The sequence below is a fragment of the Crocuta crocuta genome, unplaced genomic scaffold, assembly GCF_008692635.1.
Source record: "Crocuta crocuta isolate KB4526 unplaced genomic scaffold, BGI_CrCroc_1.0 scaffold96, whole genome shotgun sequence".
NCBI classification, from domain to species: Eukaryota; Metazoa; Chordata; class Mammalia; order Carnivora; family Hyaenidae; genus Crocuta; species Crocuta crocuta.
The window spans coordinates 251,796-270,578 of NW_027531522.1; the positions used below are offsets into that span (position 1 = coordinate 251,796).

General features: G+C 37.7%; 1 protein-coding gene across 10 annotated transcripts in view; it reads right to left on the reverse strand.

Annotated features, from left to right (window-relative positions):
• Nucleotides 1–17,987, reverse strand: part of ACBD5 (acyl-CoA binding domain containing 5) — a 48,107-nt gene extending 30,120 nt beyond the window's left edge. For 2 of the 10 annotated variants that reach the window (XM_077772433.1, XM_077772431.1), the window contains exons 1-6: nucleotides 16,657–16,807; nucleotides 16,301–16,462; nucleotides 12,198–12,318; nucleotides 10,673–10,745; nucleotides 2,238–2,352; nucleotides 2,109–2,141 (exon numbers count right to left, since the gene is read on the reverse strand). In XM_077772433.1, the coding sequence (XP_077628559.1) occupies nucleotides 2,109–2,141; nucleotides 2,238–2,352; nucleotides 10,673–10,745; nucleotides 12,198–12,318; nucleotides 16,301–16,376 (418 nt within the window). In that variant the 5' untranslated portion in view covers nucleotides 16,377–16,462; nucleotides 16,657–16,807. Of the gene's footprint in view, nucleotides 1–2,108; nucleotides 2,142–2,237; nucleotides 2,353–10,672; nucleotides 10,746–12,197; nucleotides 12,319–16,300; nucleotides 16,473–16,656; nucleotides 16,808–17,825; nucleotides 17,866–17,975 lie in introns of those variants that run through there. The other 8 variants (XM_077772426.1, XM_077772425.1, XM_077772427.1 and 5 more) reach the window with 7 other exon arrangements.
• Between the last annotated feature and the right edge of the window lie 796 nt (nucleotides 17,988–18,783).

The window sequence follows — 18,783 nt, forward strand, 5'->3', positions numbered from 1 at the left end:
CCCCAAACTATTAGAAATAACAAATGGTTTGGCAAGATTGCAGGATACAAGATCAATAAACAAAATCAACTGAATTTCTACAAGCTAACAATGAACAATCCAAAAATGAAATTAGCAGCAGCAAGAAGAATAAAATGTTTAGCAGTACACTTGACAAAAGAAGTGTAAGGATTGTACACTACAAATGAAAAAACACTGTTGAAAGAAATTAAAGAACTAAATAGATGGATTGGAAGACAACATTGTTGAGATGACAAAACTTTAAATGGGCTACAACTCACAGCAATCCCCATAAGAATCCTAGATGGTCCTTTATGCAAAAACTGACAAGCTGATTCTAAAATTCATATGGAAATGTCAAGGATCTGGAACGGTTAAAACAATCTTGGAAAAGAACAAAGTTGGACAGTTCATTCTTCCTGATTTCAAAACTCACTATGTATGTATATTATGAAAAAGCCTAAGCAAAACAGGTACATCTGTTCTCCTGGGCCTAACTGGCTACTCTTAACAGGATCCTTTGTTTTAAAAAAAAAAAAAAATTCAAGATTGCAAACTATGAAACACCCATACATTTTGACCTTGACAGTTAGACTTCTAATATTATTTCTTACAGATATACTTTGACATATATTAAATGACATTTGTACAGGGTTGCTTTCAGCAGCATTTTTGAAGATCAGAAGAGGAAACTAATAACTATACTGCAATAAAAAATAAAAAACTTAATAAAAAAAAGTGGAAACAATCTAAATGTCCATTAGAATGGTACAGGTTAAATAAATTACGGTACAGGTCCACATCCCTTAGAACTCTTGGGTCCAAATATGATTTAAAATCCTGTTTTCTAATTTTGCAAAGGTCATATATACATTGTATGTCCTATATTTTATGTAATACCTTCAACAGAGTTTAAGGCAGCTCCCACTAAAAAATAATAACAAATAAAGTTTTTACAACAAAACCTATGAATAGTCACACTAAATAGAAGACTTAAAATAGCCCCTTGTCATTTCAGAGGTCTGCTCCTCAATTAGTTCAAATCAAGATAGTCTTATCAAACGAATTACAAAAGGATATTTGTTTTATCAAGCTTTTTGAATTTTCAAATTATAGCCTATGGACTACGGATCTGAGCCTTTATTATCATTATTCACTCTACCTTATCTTTATATATAATTAGTTGTTCAAACATTTGCCTCTGGCAGGAATGATACTACTAAAACAGGTCCAGATTTACTCCCCTCTGAATCCTAACAACATACTACACACAGAGGAAATATTTAACATTTTTTCTACACTAAATAGCATGAATTATAAGGAAAATTATTTGTTAAGATTTGACTCCTTTAGGCAAATCAGATATAGAGGATGTGGTTATATGAGCGTTATGCTCAGCAAGCAGTCTATCAGTCACAAGTGCAGATATAGACTGCAGGTCTTATGACATACGGGAAGGTAACTGTTCTGAAATACCTAATTTCCATCAATTAGGGAGAGATATCTTGTAATTAGGGATGTCAGGAAAATAAAACATATATAATTTTCATTTGAAATAAGTCTTAGGCTCATTTCAGTCTGTTTTCTAAAAAAAAATTAAAGAGCAAATGTTTACAGTTAGTAACAGCAAATTTACTTATTATTCAACTCCTCCTCCTATGTTAGATAAGCCTTTCAATTCTTTCCTGCGAACATGAAATGAGAATTCTAAAAAAAACAAAGACCAAGCTAAGTGAATTCACTGACATCTTGTGTCAGAGTGCCATACTATATTAAACTATACTATAGACATAGCCATGTTAAAATTAGCTAGAAAATCATTTCAGCCGTGGCATTGTTAATATAATTCAAAAACAAATCAGAAAGTGGGATTTATCAAAATAAAATCATGAATTTTGTTATAATTTTGTATATACTCAGTGAACCACTTGTCATGTTTTAATAACTGAAGGGTTAAAACTTAAGCGTTTATATTTTTGAACCTTATGCAATTTAATTGCTTAGAAGGAAAACTCATGTGACAAACTTGTAAATTTTATAAATTTGTGCAGAATTCTTTAGCATGTAAATTTCAAACAAAATTTGTACATGGATTTCATTATTCCTACCTTCTAAGTACTTAGAGATTTTCTCCAGTCGGACTGGCATGTGAAAGTAAAACAAAAATTAGACATATAAATATTAATGCATGCATAATGTGTCAGTTGCTGAACTAAAAACAAGGTAAACAGTCCAACCTGAGGTTAAATCAGAACTTTTGCCACTCTTTTTGTCTTCTACAATTTCATAAAATGGGCCTATGACATGTAGCAACTCTTCAACTTTCTCAGTCATCGGCATAGTTTCAAGAATCTGTATCAAAAGAAACACATCTTGTGAAATCACAATCTAGTAGGCTGACCTACACTACTAAGAAATAATACTTACAATTTATTTAGTGATAGTTTTGAGTTTGGAGTTCATGTATAGATTCCCTAAAGTATCTATATTAACTACGTACATAATGTGTACATTCTCCTAGAAAAGTTTCACGAAATTAAAGAATTAAAAGTGTCTTCATTTTGAAGACTATTTTACATAAGCTTCTTTTAAAATTTTACATAATTATCTATAAACTGTGCATTAAAAATTAAGGGCACTAATGTTAAATAAAATAGGAAAAGCAATGCTTTAATTAAACACTAAAGTAGTGTGTCTTTTTTTATTTTATATTTTAAAAAAAGGTTTTTTTAAGTTTATTTTTGAGAGAGACCAAGATAGCATGAGTGTGGGAGGGGCAGAAAGAGAGGGAGACACAGAATCCCAGGCAGGATCTGTGCCACCAGCACAGAGATCCTGATGTGGGGCTCGAACACACAAAATGGTGAGATCATGACCTGAGCTGAAACCAAGAGTCAGATGCCTAACCGACTGAGCCACCCAGGTGCCCCTCTTTTTCTTATTTTTTGAGAGAAAGAATGTGCACCAATCTGTGCACACAAGCCGTGTAGAGGCAGGTGGAGAGGGAGAGATAGAATCTTAAATAGGTTCCATGCTGAGCACAGAGCCCAATACAGTGCTTGAACTCCCACACTTAACCAACTAAGCCGCCCTGGCACCCCTCCCTAAGGTAGTGTCTCTGAAAGGGCAGAAATGTAGACTAGGAAATGGTAATCACTTCCAGACACCTTCATACCTACAGGCCAATTTAGAATCATCAGATTTGAACAACAAGGTAAATTACCTGAAAAGGCATTCAAATAAATAGCCATCAACTGGTAATTGATAAAAGAAAATAAATATATGAATTATTTTGCAGATACTTAAAAAAGTTTTTTTTACATTTATTTAGTTTTGAGAGACAGAGTGAGACAAAGTGCAAGCAAAGGAGGGGCAGAGAGAGGAGACACAGAATCTGAAGCAGGCTCCAGGCTCTGAGCAAACATCCAGCAAGATGCCGATGCAGGGCTCGAACTCACAAACCGCGAGATCACGACCTGAGCTGAAGTTGGATGCTTAACCGACTGAGCCACCCAGGCACCCCAGTTTTGCAGGTACTTAAAAAGAATAAGGTTAGCTTTGTGTGTGCTGATGGGGAAGATGACAGAATTTTTTTTTTATAAGCCAAAAGGTAGTTAGTGACAGTATGTTTAATATGATACCATTATTGTTTTTTTCTCTTTTTAAATAATAGGATACATACACAGATGTATCTGTATATACATATATGTGTTTTCTGAATCAATCTACAAAACAGAATTAAAAGTAATTACCACTTAAAAGAGTTAAAATGGAGGGAATAGGGAAGATTTACTTCATTTTATACTTCTTTGATGTTTGATTTTTTTTCAATTATATACATTACTTTTATTATTTTTCTTCCATTACTTTTATTATTAAGATTAACAAATTTATTAAGCAATGAAAATCAGTGTCATTTCTGCATACTTTTCAGCTCATATACAGTTTTAAAGTCACCACTTGGATCTTTAAAATTAGAACTGGGACGCCTGGGTGGCTCAGTCAGTTAAGCATCCGACTTCAGCTCAGGTCATGATCTCCCCGCTAGTGGCTTTGAGCCCCGCGTCGGGCTCTGTGCTGACAGCTCAGAGCCTGGAGCCTGCTTCAGATTCTGTGTCTCCCTCTCTCTATGACCCTCTCCCACTTGCAGTCTATCTCTCTCTCACAAATGAATAAATGTTAAAAAATTTTAAATTAGTAACAACCTCAGACTTATCAGTCACTCTCCCTGCTTTATTGTTTGTTTACTGCGTATCTTTCTCAATACAACGTAAGCTCAATGAAAAAAGGGCCTTCATTTGTTTTTGATCACCCCTGTATTTCCAGTGTCTAGCACATACAAGGAATTTAATAAACAAGGTGGGGGTGTGTTGAGAGGTTATACAGAATGAACTATGGTAAAAATAATGTTCTTAGTGATTATAATGTAATTTTAGAGCTCATAGTAAATATCTAATTGCTGTTCCTTTCAATGGATAGGAGTGAAAAAAATTGCTTTAACCATAAAATGTCTTTTTGTAAAAGGAAATGCTTGTTACTATAAGGCTGGGATCATTCAGGAGGGTATTTTTATAGCTCTTTATAGATAAGTGATCTGTAATACATATGCATTATAACAACAATTGTGAGAATTAGATTCAACTCAGAAATTGAAACCTCAGGTAATGTTTACTTTTTTTTGGTCATGTTTACTTTGACATGACCAAAGTCACAGCTAATAAATGGCAGAGATATAATTTTAACACCAGTCAGCACCCTTTACACTATTCTATCCTGAAACAGTGTATTTAAAGAGTCAACACAATCTGGTAAGCCAACCACATATTTCATCTTGACCTGCCCCCACCACCCAATACTTCCTTTGATCCTCTTTCAAACCAGATCTTTTTTAGTTATCTCTCGATTAAAGATTACTTTAAAAAGTCTTTTTCTCAGGGGTCTCTGGGTGGCTCACTTGGTTAAGCTTCTGACTTTTGATTTTGGCTCAAGTCATGATCCCAGAGTCATGGGATTGAGACCTGTGTCAGGCTCCATGCTGTCAGCTTGGGATTTTCTCTTTTCCCCTCTCTCTGTTCCTCCCCACTTGTGCTCTCTCTCTCAAAAAGAAAGAAAGAAAGAAAGAAAGGAAGGGAGGGAGGGAGGGAGGGAGGAAGCTTTCTCAAATTTGTCCTTAAGCAGGGCTACTCAAATCTGTATTTTGGTTTCTCATACTCTATAGGTAACAGAGTGAATTATGGATTTCAAATGTCAGAACTAAATAAATATAGTATGTGCCAGTGCTAAGCAAACATAGGCAGAGTGATTTTTCTTTCAATAAGCTAGCATTTCAGTAGTAAATACAATTAGGGTACAAGTGGCCGTAACAAGATATACCCAGAATTTAAGCGGTTACTCTCTGAAGAAGAAACTTTAAAAATAAAAAACCCAAGAAAAATGATCTTAGTCTACTGCAAAATTCTCTCCTTCACCTCAGTGCTGGAATAAAAGAAATGGTGCACACATACAAATAAACACAAGAGATACTGGCAGAGATAGAGACACAGAAAGGCAAGCCGACACAGGCCAATCTCAGTCTAGGTAACTATCCCTTAACCTCAGAGAAGATCTTATTTACAGTGTAAGTGAATTAAGTTAAGTCAAATGGATTGTAACCTATCCAAATGAGAAATATTTGGTGAGCTGCATGAACTGCAGAAAAGCAGCATCCAGCTTTGGATCCTCTGTCCCCCTCTCTCTCTGCCCCTCCCCCATTTGCACACACATGCACATGGCGTGCTCTTTCTCTCTCTCAAAAATAAACATTAAAAAAAAAGAAAGAAAAGCAGCATTCAAATACAATAATTATTCTAGGTTTCTCTAGCACATTTCCTGGTAAGAAACATCATTTCTTTCTCTTTTTTCTTGAGAGGTGGGGAAGGCCAGAGAGAGAGGGGAAAAGATAGAATTTCAAGTGGGCTCCATGCTGAGGCTCCGACTTGTGGCTTAATCCCATGACCTGGGAATTATGACCTGGGCCAAAATCAAGAGTCAGACCAACCAACTGAGCCAACCAGATGCCCCAGAAACATCATCTCTATATGATGAAAATATTCTGTTAAGGTACTATACTGTAATGCGAAGATTAAATTCCTCAGGTTTTTAATGTTTTTTTTTGGGTCAGATGAACATATCTTTTAAAGCCATCCAAATCTCAGTGTTCTCTCTGTTCAATAATCTTAGTATCGCTAATCCAGTTTCCCAAGTGCCTCTGAAATTTTGAGGAGTGTCTTGTATCTCAATCTTGAGTATGCTGCGCACTAGAAGAGTATATCACCCACTCTAATAAAGAAATTAGCAATCTGGAAAAAGAAAGGAAGGAAGGAAGGAAGGAAGGAAGGAAGGAAGGAAGGAAGGAAGGAAGGAAGAAATTAGCATTCTAGTTTTTCTCTAAATCTCCAAAAGATGGTTATCGTCAGTCAAGCCTTGAATAGAGTAAGCTAATGTTTTGGGCTTATAGACCTTCGGACCAGACCCTCAACCATAGTAACTTTCAGGTTCCATCCTTTATGAGACTGTGTTATAATAATCCTCCCTCTAGTACACCGATTATCCCATCCTCTTAGAAATTCTTGAAATAATTAGCCTGTGGTTATGCTGGGGCTTTTTTTTTTTTAAAAAAAAAAAAAAACAAGTCCCCCAGTGACTCCAACATGCAGCCAGTGTTGAGTACACTGATCTCTCCTTAAGTCCAACAAACATAATGCATATTATTCAAGTTCTGGCTGAATTATCCAGAAATCCTCATAAGATAGCCTGCAAAATTTGGGGGCAGCTGGCTGGCTTGGTAGGTAGAGCATGTGACTCTTGATCTTGGGGTTGTTAAGTTCAAGCCCTACATTGGGTGTAGAGATTACTTAAAAATATAATCTCAAAAAAAAAAATAAAGCCTGTAAAATTTGTACAGAAAATAGAATTTTACATTTCCTTTTGATTATGAAACAAAATAACCTTATTTAAAGAAATAAGGATTATTTCCCACAAACCACATTAGTTATTCTGATCCTTCAAAGCTAAAATTCTATTAAATCATTTTATTAATTAAGAACAATTAAAAAATTTTTTTTAAATGTTTTATTTATTTCTGAGAGAGAGGGACACACACACAGTGTGAACAGGGGAGGATCAGAGAGAGAGGGAGATACGGAATCAGAAACAGGCTGAGCCTCCAGGCACTGACCTGTCAGCACAGAGCCCAACGCGGGCTTGAACCCAAGAACCATGAGATCATGAACCGAGCCAAAGTCAGATGCTTAACCGACTGAGCCACCTGGGCGCCCCTAAAAAAGAGCATAAGCAAGGGAAGGGCAGTGAAAGAAGAAGAGAGAGATTCTTAAGCAAGTTCCAGGCTCAGCACAGCGACCAATGCAGGGCTCGATTTGAAGATCCTGAGATCATGACCTGACCCGAAATCAAGAGTAGGATGCTTAACTGACTGAGTTACCCAGGCATCCCCCTATTAAATTATTTTAAAATAATTTTTTATTCCAGGGGCACCCTAACACACAGTATCTCTCTCTCAAAAATAAATAAACATTTAAAAACTTTAAGAAAAAAGGGGCACCTGGATGGCTCATTCAGTTAAGCATTGTATATCGGCACAGGTCATGGCCTCACAGTCCATGAGTTTAAGCCCTGTGTCAGGCTCTGTGCTGACAGCTCAGAGCTTGGAGGCTGCTTCAGATTCTGTGTCTCCCTCTCTCTCTCTCTCCACTTCCCCTGCTCACGCTCTGTCTCCCTCTCTCAAAAATAAATAAATGTTACAAAATTTTTAAAAATTAAGAACAAAAAGAATTTTTGATTCTAGCAATCCTTTCAATATTTCACTGGACAGTTTTATAAATTATAAAAAACAAATTTCCATTAAATATTATCTATTATAAGATGTAAATTAAATTGATGAGGTACCTTAACACTTGAATGCAAGGGCATAGAATGAGATTTATACTAAAAGAATAATTCCAGGGGTGTCTAGGTGGCTCAGTAGGTTAAGTGTCTGACTCTTGATTTCGACTCAGGTTACAATCCCAGGGTTGTGGGATCAAGCCCCATGTCAGGCTCTGCACTGAGTGTAGAGCCTGCTTAAGATTCATTCTCTCGGGGCACCTGGGTGGCTCAGTCCGTTGAGCATCCTACTTCAGCTCAGGTCATGATCTCGCAGTTCCCAGGATCTCCCGAAGCAGGGAGACCACTTCGGACCCTGCTTTGGATTCTTTGTCTCCCTCTCTCTCTGCCCCTCACCTCCTCACTCTGTCTCTGTTGCTGTCTCTGTTTCTCTCAAAAATAAGTAAACATTAAAAAAATTTTTTTAAGATTCATTCTTTCTCCCTCTATCCCACTTGCATGCTCTCTCTCTCAAAAAAAAAGTTTCTTTAAAAAAATAAAAAATAAAAAAGTAATTCTGAAGAGCAGTAATACAGTGAACTGCATTTACAAATACAATTTAACAACTGCTTCAGTTAGTAAATTATTGCAATTAGAAAAAGTCCCAAATTCAGTAATCAAATTAATCAAAATTTGGGGATAATGTACTATCCCACACCACCTATTATATTTTAAGTAATCTCTACACCAAACATGAAGCTGGAATTCACAACCTCCAGATCAAGAGTTGGATGCTCTAACGATAGAGCCAGCCAGGCTCCCCCTCCTATGTCATTATTTAGAAGATGCAATTTGGGGTGCCTGGGTGGCTCAGATGGTTAAGCCTCCGACTTCGGCTCATAGTTCTTGGGTTCGAGCCCCGCATCGGGCTCTGTGCTGACTGCCAGCTCAGAGCCTGGAGCCTGTTTCAGATTCTGTATCTCCCTCTTTCTTTGACCCTCCCCGGCTCACACTGTCTCTGTCTCTGTCTCTCTCTCTCCCTCTCTCTCCTGGAGCCTGTTTCAGATTCTGTATCTCCCTCTTTCTTTGACCCTCCCCGGCTCACACTGTCTCTCTCTCTCTCTCAGAAATAAATAAAACATTTTTAAAAAAATTTAGAAAATGCAATTTTACCTAATAATGTCCACAAAGCAAAACTCTGAAAAGACTTTAAAAGGCTAATCAAATTTTCAATCAATGGGTATCCTACCATTTTTAGATTTACCTCTAAAGGTTTACTATAAATTGTATTACATTCACCATATGAAAAATGAAATTTTAAAGGTCTGAAAGTATATAGTTGGCATATTCTTTTAATTAGAGAAGTAGTTACAGAAATCTACAGGCACAATGGGAGTATCCTAAGACAAGTAAAAGGCAGCAGTATAGTTTAAATCCATCTCCCTCCCACTTTAAACTGTGGCTACATCATTAATTAATCAAATTGGACAGGAAAAATGGGTAAATTTTACCTAATGTGTCAATTTAACTTTACATTATAAAACGTGTCCTTAAAATTATGATATTTAAAAGAAAAGGAATAATTACCACACCAAAAAGGCATTATATTTTCTTTCTCTTTCTGCTTTTGAAAGGCTCCTGTTGTATTACCGATAAGGTTAATGGCCAAAAGGACTAAACTCTGTCTTGTTATAGATAAACAAAGGTAAATAAAAATTATGAAAATGTAACAAAGAGCACAGTTTTTAGTATGAAAGCTATTGAAACAAAATGAAACAGATGAGTCTGAATTGACCAAACAGGAACTACTAACAATGTCGAATCATCTGGCAAAAGAATATTCCTTTTTAAAGACTTTCTTTATGTTTAAAGACAGTTTATTTAAAATTACAAACCTAAATCTCACAACTTCTGATCTAGTTTCAATATAAAAATGGTCCGCTAAATGGGGTGCCTGAGTGGTTCAGTCGGTTGAGCGTCTGGCTTCGGCTCAGGTCGTGATCTCCCGGTTTGTGGGTTCAAGCCCTGCATTGGGCTCTGTGCTGACAGCTCGGAGCCTGGTGCCTGTCTTGGATCCTGTGTCTCCCTCTCTCTCTGACCCTCCCCTGCTCACGCCGTCTGTCTCTCTCTCAAAAATAAATAAAACATTACAAAAAACCAAAACATTTTTAAAAATGGTCCTTTAAAAGACATTAAGATTATCTTCTAAATCCATGATTTATTCATAAATTTGCTCAAAACAATCCCTTGAACAGACTTTAAAGTTAGCAACGGATACCCTCCTTACTAATTACCAGAGAAATTAAAACCATCCTTATCTTATTCTGCTTCCGAATGACATCTACATTCACAGAAATATGCATGTTACTAAGAAGTCCAGGGATGGGAATATCTCAACTTGTGAGTCAAAACTTGATGAGAACACTGATGGGCAGGGTTAACTATTTCTTCTAAATAAAAAGTTCCAAAGCAGAAATGCTTTCAAGACAGCCCAGGTACTTCCCAGATTCCCAAGGAAGGGACTTCAATATTTTAAAAGACTCCTATTTCTATACTTTCTGTAGAAGTTGACTGTGAAGAAACGTAGAGAACATGAAGAAAGAAAATCACATCACCATAATGTGATCTTATGTAAAAATCATGTACCTTAAGATGAACTCTGATGAGACAGATAAAGCCTTAATAAATTCAATAACTTGGGTTTTATATTCTAACATATTATAATCTCCTTGTTCCTTAAAGCAACTAATTTGCCTGATAACAAAATTAAATTACACTTGCTCTGTATATTTTCTACTGCGATTTCCCCTACCTTTTTCATTTCTTCAACATATGCAATCATGGCTTCCTCTTTGGTCATATCACCCAGTGAACTCCAAGCATCCCTAAAAATGAAAATATCCAAATAACAAAAGACATCTTTTTTACAATTTCGCAAAATACAATTTATAGTAAATGCTATTGGACATTGAAACAGGCTCTCTACTTAAAGCCTATGCAAAGATATTAGGTTTCCAAAGGATCTCTTTAAATGTACCACAATATCAGAGTAAATAAACTGTCAAATTATGTAGTATTTAAAATTAGTAAACATATAGCCCATCTATAGATTATAGACTATATAAACAATATTATACACACTATAGAGCAGATACTATAGATTATTGATAAATATTTGCTATGAACTCTTCAGAAGTTTTCTATTATAAAGAGCAGTGACAGAAAGGAACATTTTAGAAGACTATATTAAATGAACTATCACAACCATGTTTCAAATGAACAGTTTGGGTTAAAAGTTTCCATTAATTTAAATAAGAGTCTAACATATTAACACATACACTTGAAAAACAGAAATGGTTTCCTACTTCTAAAAAAACAAAAATGTGAGGAACAGGCAACTTTTAAGTCCCTAGACAATGAGAATACAGCAAAACCTTGGATTGTGAATAACTTGTTCAGTGGGTGTTCCACAAGATGAGCAATCATTTCTAATAAATTTTAATTTGATAAATGAATGATGTCTTGCAATATGAGTAGTACGTGACGCTGAACATCACATGATCACAACTGAGCCAATAGTTCTTGAAATTCGCTTCGATATACAAATGCTTTGGATTAGAAGCATGTTTCCAGGACAAATCATGCTCACAAACCATAGTTTTGCTGTAGTCCTTTGAAATTTTTGCCTAAAATTTTTGCCAATTCAGGGTAAAGAAATTTAGGCATCAAAATGTGTGGCTCTTAAGGCATGCCTCACCAATTAGCACACTCTGTTCATAATATATAGTTTGTGTTACAGAGATAGCTCTGGATATTTTATGATTTTCTTAAATACACTAAAAATCAAATTTCAGAAAAAAAAAATCAAACCAAATTTCTACTCAAGTACAGTGAGAAGGAGTAACAGCTTATATAAAAAGCCCAGTAGTATCTTAGTCATATTCCTAGTTACTTATCATCTAAAGATTCAAAGCAAACAGTATCATTTGACAAGTAAAGTCATTATTTTTCCTGGCAGGTAAAAGAGTCAGGAGAGTTTGTTTGTTTAACTGAATTCAGGAGTTGCTCTTGGTATAATAAAATGAAAAGGAAAGACTAACTGAAAATGGTTTTTGATCTTTGATGTACCTACCCTGTTGGGTTTTATTGTTTTTCTCTCTTCCCCAAGACTTTTCTATTTGTGTGAAGTTATGTTAAAAGCAGATGGGAGGATAAAACCTAGATCCAGTATGTTAGAACAGTTTATGCACAGAATAACACATAACCACATAAATAAGTCATATGATAATTATATCATTAAAATGAAATTTATTTCATAGGCCTCTATATAAAATTACCATTTATATCTTCCAATAGGATCCCAGAATCCAGGCCTTGACAGTTTACAGGGTCCTTCAGTTGCCTGCTTATAGAAGCTATAGAATTTGAGCATCATTTCATTTGTTGGCTGAAATGAACCTATTGGAGACATATTAAATACAGATCACATGGAGAACTCAATAGATAATAAGGGTATAAATCAGCTTAGCTATACTAATAGTGATTTTTAAAAATTTCATTAATAGTACAATCATTTACTTCTGTCTTATAGAAACAAACGTTATGGCTCCATCAGTTGCTTTACTCCTTTGACTTTAAAAAATGTACACTCTGCTTAACAAAACTTCAACATTAAGAAATTCAACTCCTCTTGGCCAAATTTCAATTTCTCGGTGGATAAGGAAGTCTGGCTAAAGTGAACCAGTGTCTGCTGTAGTAGAAAAAGAATCCAAGATAAAAGAGATTTCTCACTGCTTACCTCTGTAATTTTGGATATATCAATTTCTTTGATAATCACATCAATCTTCATATATGTCTATAGCATATCTGTAACCTTTTTTGTTAAAATTTCAAGTTGTATGAATGAGTGCTCTAAGCTGCAATACTTAATAACAGAGAAAAATTGGGATACAAATGTTTTATAATAAATAATTGACTAAATCGTATTGATACATATATACAGCATGATCATTTATAACTACAGCCCTTAAACATTATATGGTATGAAAATATAAACAACTGAAAAAAGTTTCACAATCTACTATAAAGTAAGAAAATAACAGTAATTTAAAAATAGCATATTCAGTACAATCCATTTTTGCAAAGTAAGTTTTTGGGCACATAAAAAGCAGAATAGAAGGAAACACATCAAAATGTTAAAGAAGATATCTCTGGATAGTAAGTATACAGATTATTTTCCTTCTTGCTTATTTGTGTTTTAAAATTTCTTACATTCAGAGTGTTTGTATATTACTTTTATATCAAAATTATTATAAAATACAAATTAAAACTATAAAAAGATATTTTAAAAACTTTCTAGATTGCATAATAAACACATAACATGTAGTAATCAAAAACTAGTAGTTTATAAACATTGTGAAAATTACAAAACAGATAAGCTGAGAGCTGGTGTTTCAGGTTTGCCAGGAATGAATAATTAATTACAAAATCACAGTAACTATTATCTACATAATATATGCTCCTTTAGGAGTCTCTATTAGATGTATTATTTCAATAATATTGTCCTCCTTTATATAAGAGATTAAAAAAAGGAAAATTACAGTTAAAAGGGTTACGTACTTTTTTAAGCTTTGAAATAAAGTTTTAATTGAAAAAAAATTTATTTAAATGGTTGCCTATTTAAATAACACAAATCTAAATTTAAAACATCAACAGCCTCATATCAAAATATCTTTAGTGAGTCAAAATAAGATTAAAAATTTGTTTTTAATGTTCATTTATTTGGATAGAAAGAAAGAATCTAAAGCAGGCTCCAGCACTCTGAGTGCAGAGCCTGACACAGGGCTCAACCCAAGCCAAAATTAAGAGATGGCTGCCCAACCAATTGACCCACCCAGGCGTCCCAAGTCAAAATGAGATTTAAAGTTCATTTGTTGGGGTTCCTGGGTGGCTCAGTAGGTTGAGCATCTGCTCTTGATATCAGTCCAGGTCATGATCCCACGGTCCTGGGATTGAACCCTGAGTCAGGCTCTGTTCTAAGTGTGGAGCCTGCTTAAGATTCTCAAGATTCTCGCTCTCACTCTCCCTCTGTCCCTCTCCCCAACTTGCACTATCTCTCCTTAAAAAAATAAAATAAAAATCTTTAAAAATTTGGGGTGCCTGGGTGGCTCAATTGGTTAAGCGTCCGACTTCAACTCTGGTCATGATCTCATGGTTCATGGGTTTGAGCCCTGCGTTGGACTCTGTGCTGACTAGCTCAGAGCCTGGAGCCTATTTCAGATTGTGTCTCCCTCTCTCTCTCTGACCCTCCCCTGCTCACGCTGTCTCTCTCTCTCTCTCTCTCTCTAAAAATAAATAAAAACATTAAAAAAAAATTAAATAAGAAAGTCTATTTGTTAAGGTAAGTGATATATACATTAGAATAGATTACAGCAAAAACTGATAACGTATTGAATATACTCTGTGCGTAAAACATTAGATAATGTATAATCTGTCCTCAAGGTTCTTGCTCATGCATAACATATTTGATATATGTATTTAAAATGTTATCTAAGAGGGGCGCCTGGGTGGCTTAGTTGGTTAAGCGTCTGACTTTCGCTTAGGTCACGATCTCGCGGTTCGTGGGTTCGAGCCCCGCGTCGGGCTCTGTGCTGACTGCCGGCTCAGAGCCTGCAGCCTGTTTCAGTCTGTGACTCCCTCTCTCTCTGACCCTCCCCTGCTCACGCTGTCTCTCCCTCTCCTAGAAATAAATAAAACATTAAAAAAATAAATAAAAAAAAATGTTATCTAAGAATTTAAATATGTAAAGGCCAAGGGCAAAACAAACATCAATGCTACAGCATTCATTATAACTTAGACCTTAAATAAAGATTAAGCAACAAGGAAGAAAAAAAACTGTAAGATCTTACTCTTTGCAAAATAGTCCAGAGCAGATCACACCAATTAGAAACTACTATTATAAAAATAATTCATTATAATAAGACTTCTAGCTTTAATTAATATCAATTTAATATCAGGGGATAACAGTATGCTGAATATCATCTAACAAAGGAGCCATTTGCCAGGGTACCTTAACCTTGCGATAGCTTCAAGTGTTATGTAAATACAGTTTATGTTTACCTGGGTTTAATTCAAAATATCCATCAACAAAGATAGTAGACTAGAGACGTAAGTTCTACCTTTAACAACTCTCAAAAAATTACAAAAGTGTGTGATTTAGGAAAAGGATAAAGATACAACTTATGTAAAACTCTTAGAGTGATGCCTTTCTATAAACTCTCTTAATCAGGCATTTAAAAATCAGTAGCTAAATAAGTTCCTATATTATTTCTTTAGATGTTGTTCATTTATTCTTATCTTTCATCCCCCTCCTATGACCTCTTCCAGTTCCATGTTTGAGATTACAGAAGGAATAATATTTTGTGTCTATTTGTTTTCAAAACCCTTTGAATCTGCACTTCATGAATTTTTATTAAGTGATGTCGAATATTCATTACCAAGCCAACTGATGATTAATTAAAATCAATTCATTAGAACATATTAAGTACTATAATAATATGTTAATGAAGTATTCAGTGAGTTTTACACTTGGCACAGTCACAGTGCTTAAACGTATTATTTAAAAATACAAGTTTATTGCGGAAAATAATTCATATAATGCAGAAAGACATGAAGTAAAAGACAAAAGTCCTCCTGGCCAAACCTTTCCACAGGGGGGAAAAAAAAAACCTTGTGTAACGGGTTTACACTTCCCAACATTGGTCCAACGCATAATTACAAATTCAAAAAACTTTGTAAATTCCAAACCCGGGGAAATTTGAAGAAAACCACACCTGGCCACATCACAGTCAAACTACTGAAAACCAAGCATAAAACGAAAAATCTTGAAGATAGCCTGAGAAATGACTTTTCTCCTAAACTGCAAGGAAGGCCCAATATAAGTATAAGAAAGAGAACACTACTGTAAAGAAAATAGCATACACAGAAAAAAGTACCAAATATATATATTTATTAAATCCTTTTACAAATGAATATGGCTGTTCTTTCATTTCTCTTCCTTCAAATCAAAAGTTTCTGGAAGGTTTAAATAGTACAGTTTATGAGTATGCGCACAAGGCATACTACCCATCCCAGTTGTTGTTGTTGTTTTGTTTTTTTTAACGTACCCAAATCCGCAGTCATAAAGCGGCAGACTTTTGTTTTCAACAATAAAATCTACTCAAATCTGGATAACATATTTGTCTCTTGCTTGAAAAGATGAGCAGGTAATCAACTCATATTCTTTACCTCGCCTTCGACTACATTCCTTTAAAACGCAGAAACGAAGTAGGTTAAATCAGCAAGACTACAAACAGAAATAAGGTTAAAGGAGCTGAGGTTCCGAAGCTGGGGCCGCGGGCCTCTGCAGGAGGCTTCTTTAGAGCGGCCCCAGCGCACTTACCATTTTTCGGCAAACTCTGGATCACCTTCACCGCCGCTTCAAACCTGGTTTCGTGCACGGATCTCGTGTCCGCCATCTCCAGCCGCCAGCGCCGGCCCCGGTCCCGGTCCCAAGATCTGTCGGCTGGAATCAGGCAGCAGCAGCACCAGCTTTCCCAGGAGCCTGCATGAAACTGGAACATGGAGCGCAGCCGCGGATCAACATGCCCAGAGGGAGGAGGCCCACGCAGCTGGTCAGTTCCCCGTGGCCCTGCCCTATCCAGGCCACACAGACTGAGGCGGCCCAGCTCCTTCCTCCTCCCCGGGGCGTGACCTAGGCCGAGAAGCCAAGCGCGCGCAGACAGAAAAACAACTCACCGAGAGGAAGAGCATCTCTAGCACAACACAGAGGGGCTCCGGCCACCAGCGGTCGCGGAGCCGCTCTCCCACCCGCAGGACCCTGGCGGAGCAGCCACACTCCCCATCCCGGCGGGGTCCGTGGGTCTGTCCGCGCCCTCCCCACAGCCCCGCCCCGGAGCTACTAAAGGACCCACTAGCTGCAGCCGCCGACGCCGCGCAGCCGACTCCACCCACCCGCCCAGCGTCCAAGGCGACGACGCGCGCTGCTGTCGGTCCCTTGCGTAGGGCCAGAGAAGGCAAGGGAGAGAAGTGACACGGACCGGGTCCTCGGCGTTTGGAACAGGCCGCACCGCCGCGTCCGTGCCAGTGCAGCGGGGCAGCCGGGAGCGCACAGGGAACGCAGGGTTATTAGATCCTGCGGCTGGGCCCAAAGCGTAGGTACTGCTTGGGCAAAAGACCCTGCGGTCCACAGCTCCTCCTGCCCTCTTAGGTTAAGGTTTGAGGAAGGTGATGGGACACAAAGGGCTTTATGTCTGGAAAGGCTCCGTGCGAACCTTATGTTCTGCCCTTCGAGTTCTGTGACCTAGAGCAAGTTACTTAGCCTCTCTCCATTGGCAGTTTTAGAGCACCCTCAAGGGTAGATGAAAGAATTAGAGACTTCGGATGAAAGTGTTTAGCAGTACTTGATCCGCAATTCTTCGGCAATTCCTCGACAGCTTTAGCCGCCTGGAGTTAAGAACGTTCGAAAGTAATCTAACCAAAGGAGTGGGGGATGATTGTCTGCCACTAGACTGGGTCTGGGAAGGGAGGGCGCCTTCCCTAGCACCACCACTAACACCTCCTGGGAGCCGGGCACAGCTCAGCTTGAGCCTGATTTAACGGGCGGCAGGGTCGAGGGAGGGGGCATTGAGGAACCAATACGGAATGTCAACCCTAAAACGGGGTAACGTGGGCCTTCACCTGCTACCGTAAAGCCTCGCTACCTCAGGCACTTGGAATAACCCCCAGGCCCAGGGTGGGGGGACTAATATGGGTTTGGGGGATGGGGTCCTGGGGCGCGGAAATCCTCAAATCGCCAGGGCCTTTTTTTTTTTGTCAGCTCGGTTTGAGTTAGGCGGATTACTAGCAGAAATCTAAGCGCAGAGGGTAAATGACTCTTCCCTCTGAGCCGCACTGCCGGGATTTACCTTGGCATTGCCCGGCAAGGCCTGTCCGGTAGTCCCCGACGCCCGCCCCTCGCCTAGGCCCGTGGTCTTGTGGGAAATGTAGTCCCCCCGCCCCCCGCCTTCTCTGGAGCGCTTCCGGATACCTCCTTGGGAGGCTGGCGTTCTTCCCACCTGTTCCGGTTCGTTTTCTCCGTCCCGCAGACTTTCGAGTCGTTGCGGCGGAAATCCCACCTTCGCACAGCGTCGCACTCAGCTATTTCAAGATGCTACATCCGCTTCCCGTGAGAGGGACCCTCAGTGTTCTATTCAGAGGTGACCAGTGTGATTTGGAGAACTGGAATGTAATTTTTTTGCTCCTGATTGGTTACTAACTTTGAAGCCTAGGATATGAAAACAAGTGTCGTTTAGGTAATAAAGACTACTGCTTTGCTGAGAGCCTGATATTTGCCAAGACAATAGCACATATTCCAAAAATGCTATTGGGTGTTTATGAATGAGGAAATGGAGGCTTACGGTAACTGATTTGCCCAAGGCCCCACAATTTAGTAAGTAAGTGGAGCCGGGAGTCAGTCCAAGCAACTCTTGCTTTAGATCTTGGACTTTTCCCGGGATACCCAAAATGTAAGAGACTAGCAATTTTTGTAGTTTACTCAAACTACGAAGACTGCATGTTTTAATAACCTGCTTCCCCTACTCTTTGTTTTTTTTTTTAAATTTATTATAGTCTTTTCAAATTCAATCTGTTTAGCCATGCATAAGCAGACTTGGGTGTCTATTTCGTATCTAGGACTGCATTTGGACAACTCTTCATGAAGTTTATGTAATAAGCAAATTTACAGCATGTTGGTCTTTAGTCAAGGATGAGTAAGACTTTTCTACCAATGATTTATGTCAGATTTCCATTTGCAGGTAGTATGGATTTCCAATCAAGGAGAATAGCATAAGGAGAGAGAAAATTGAGGTTATTCGGATAAAGGTA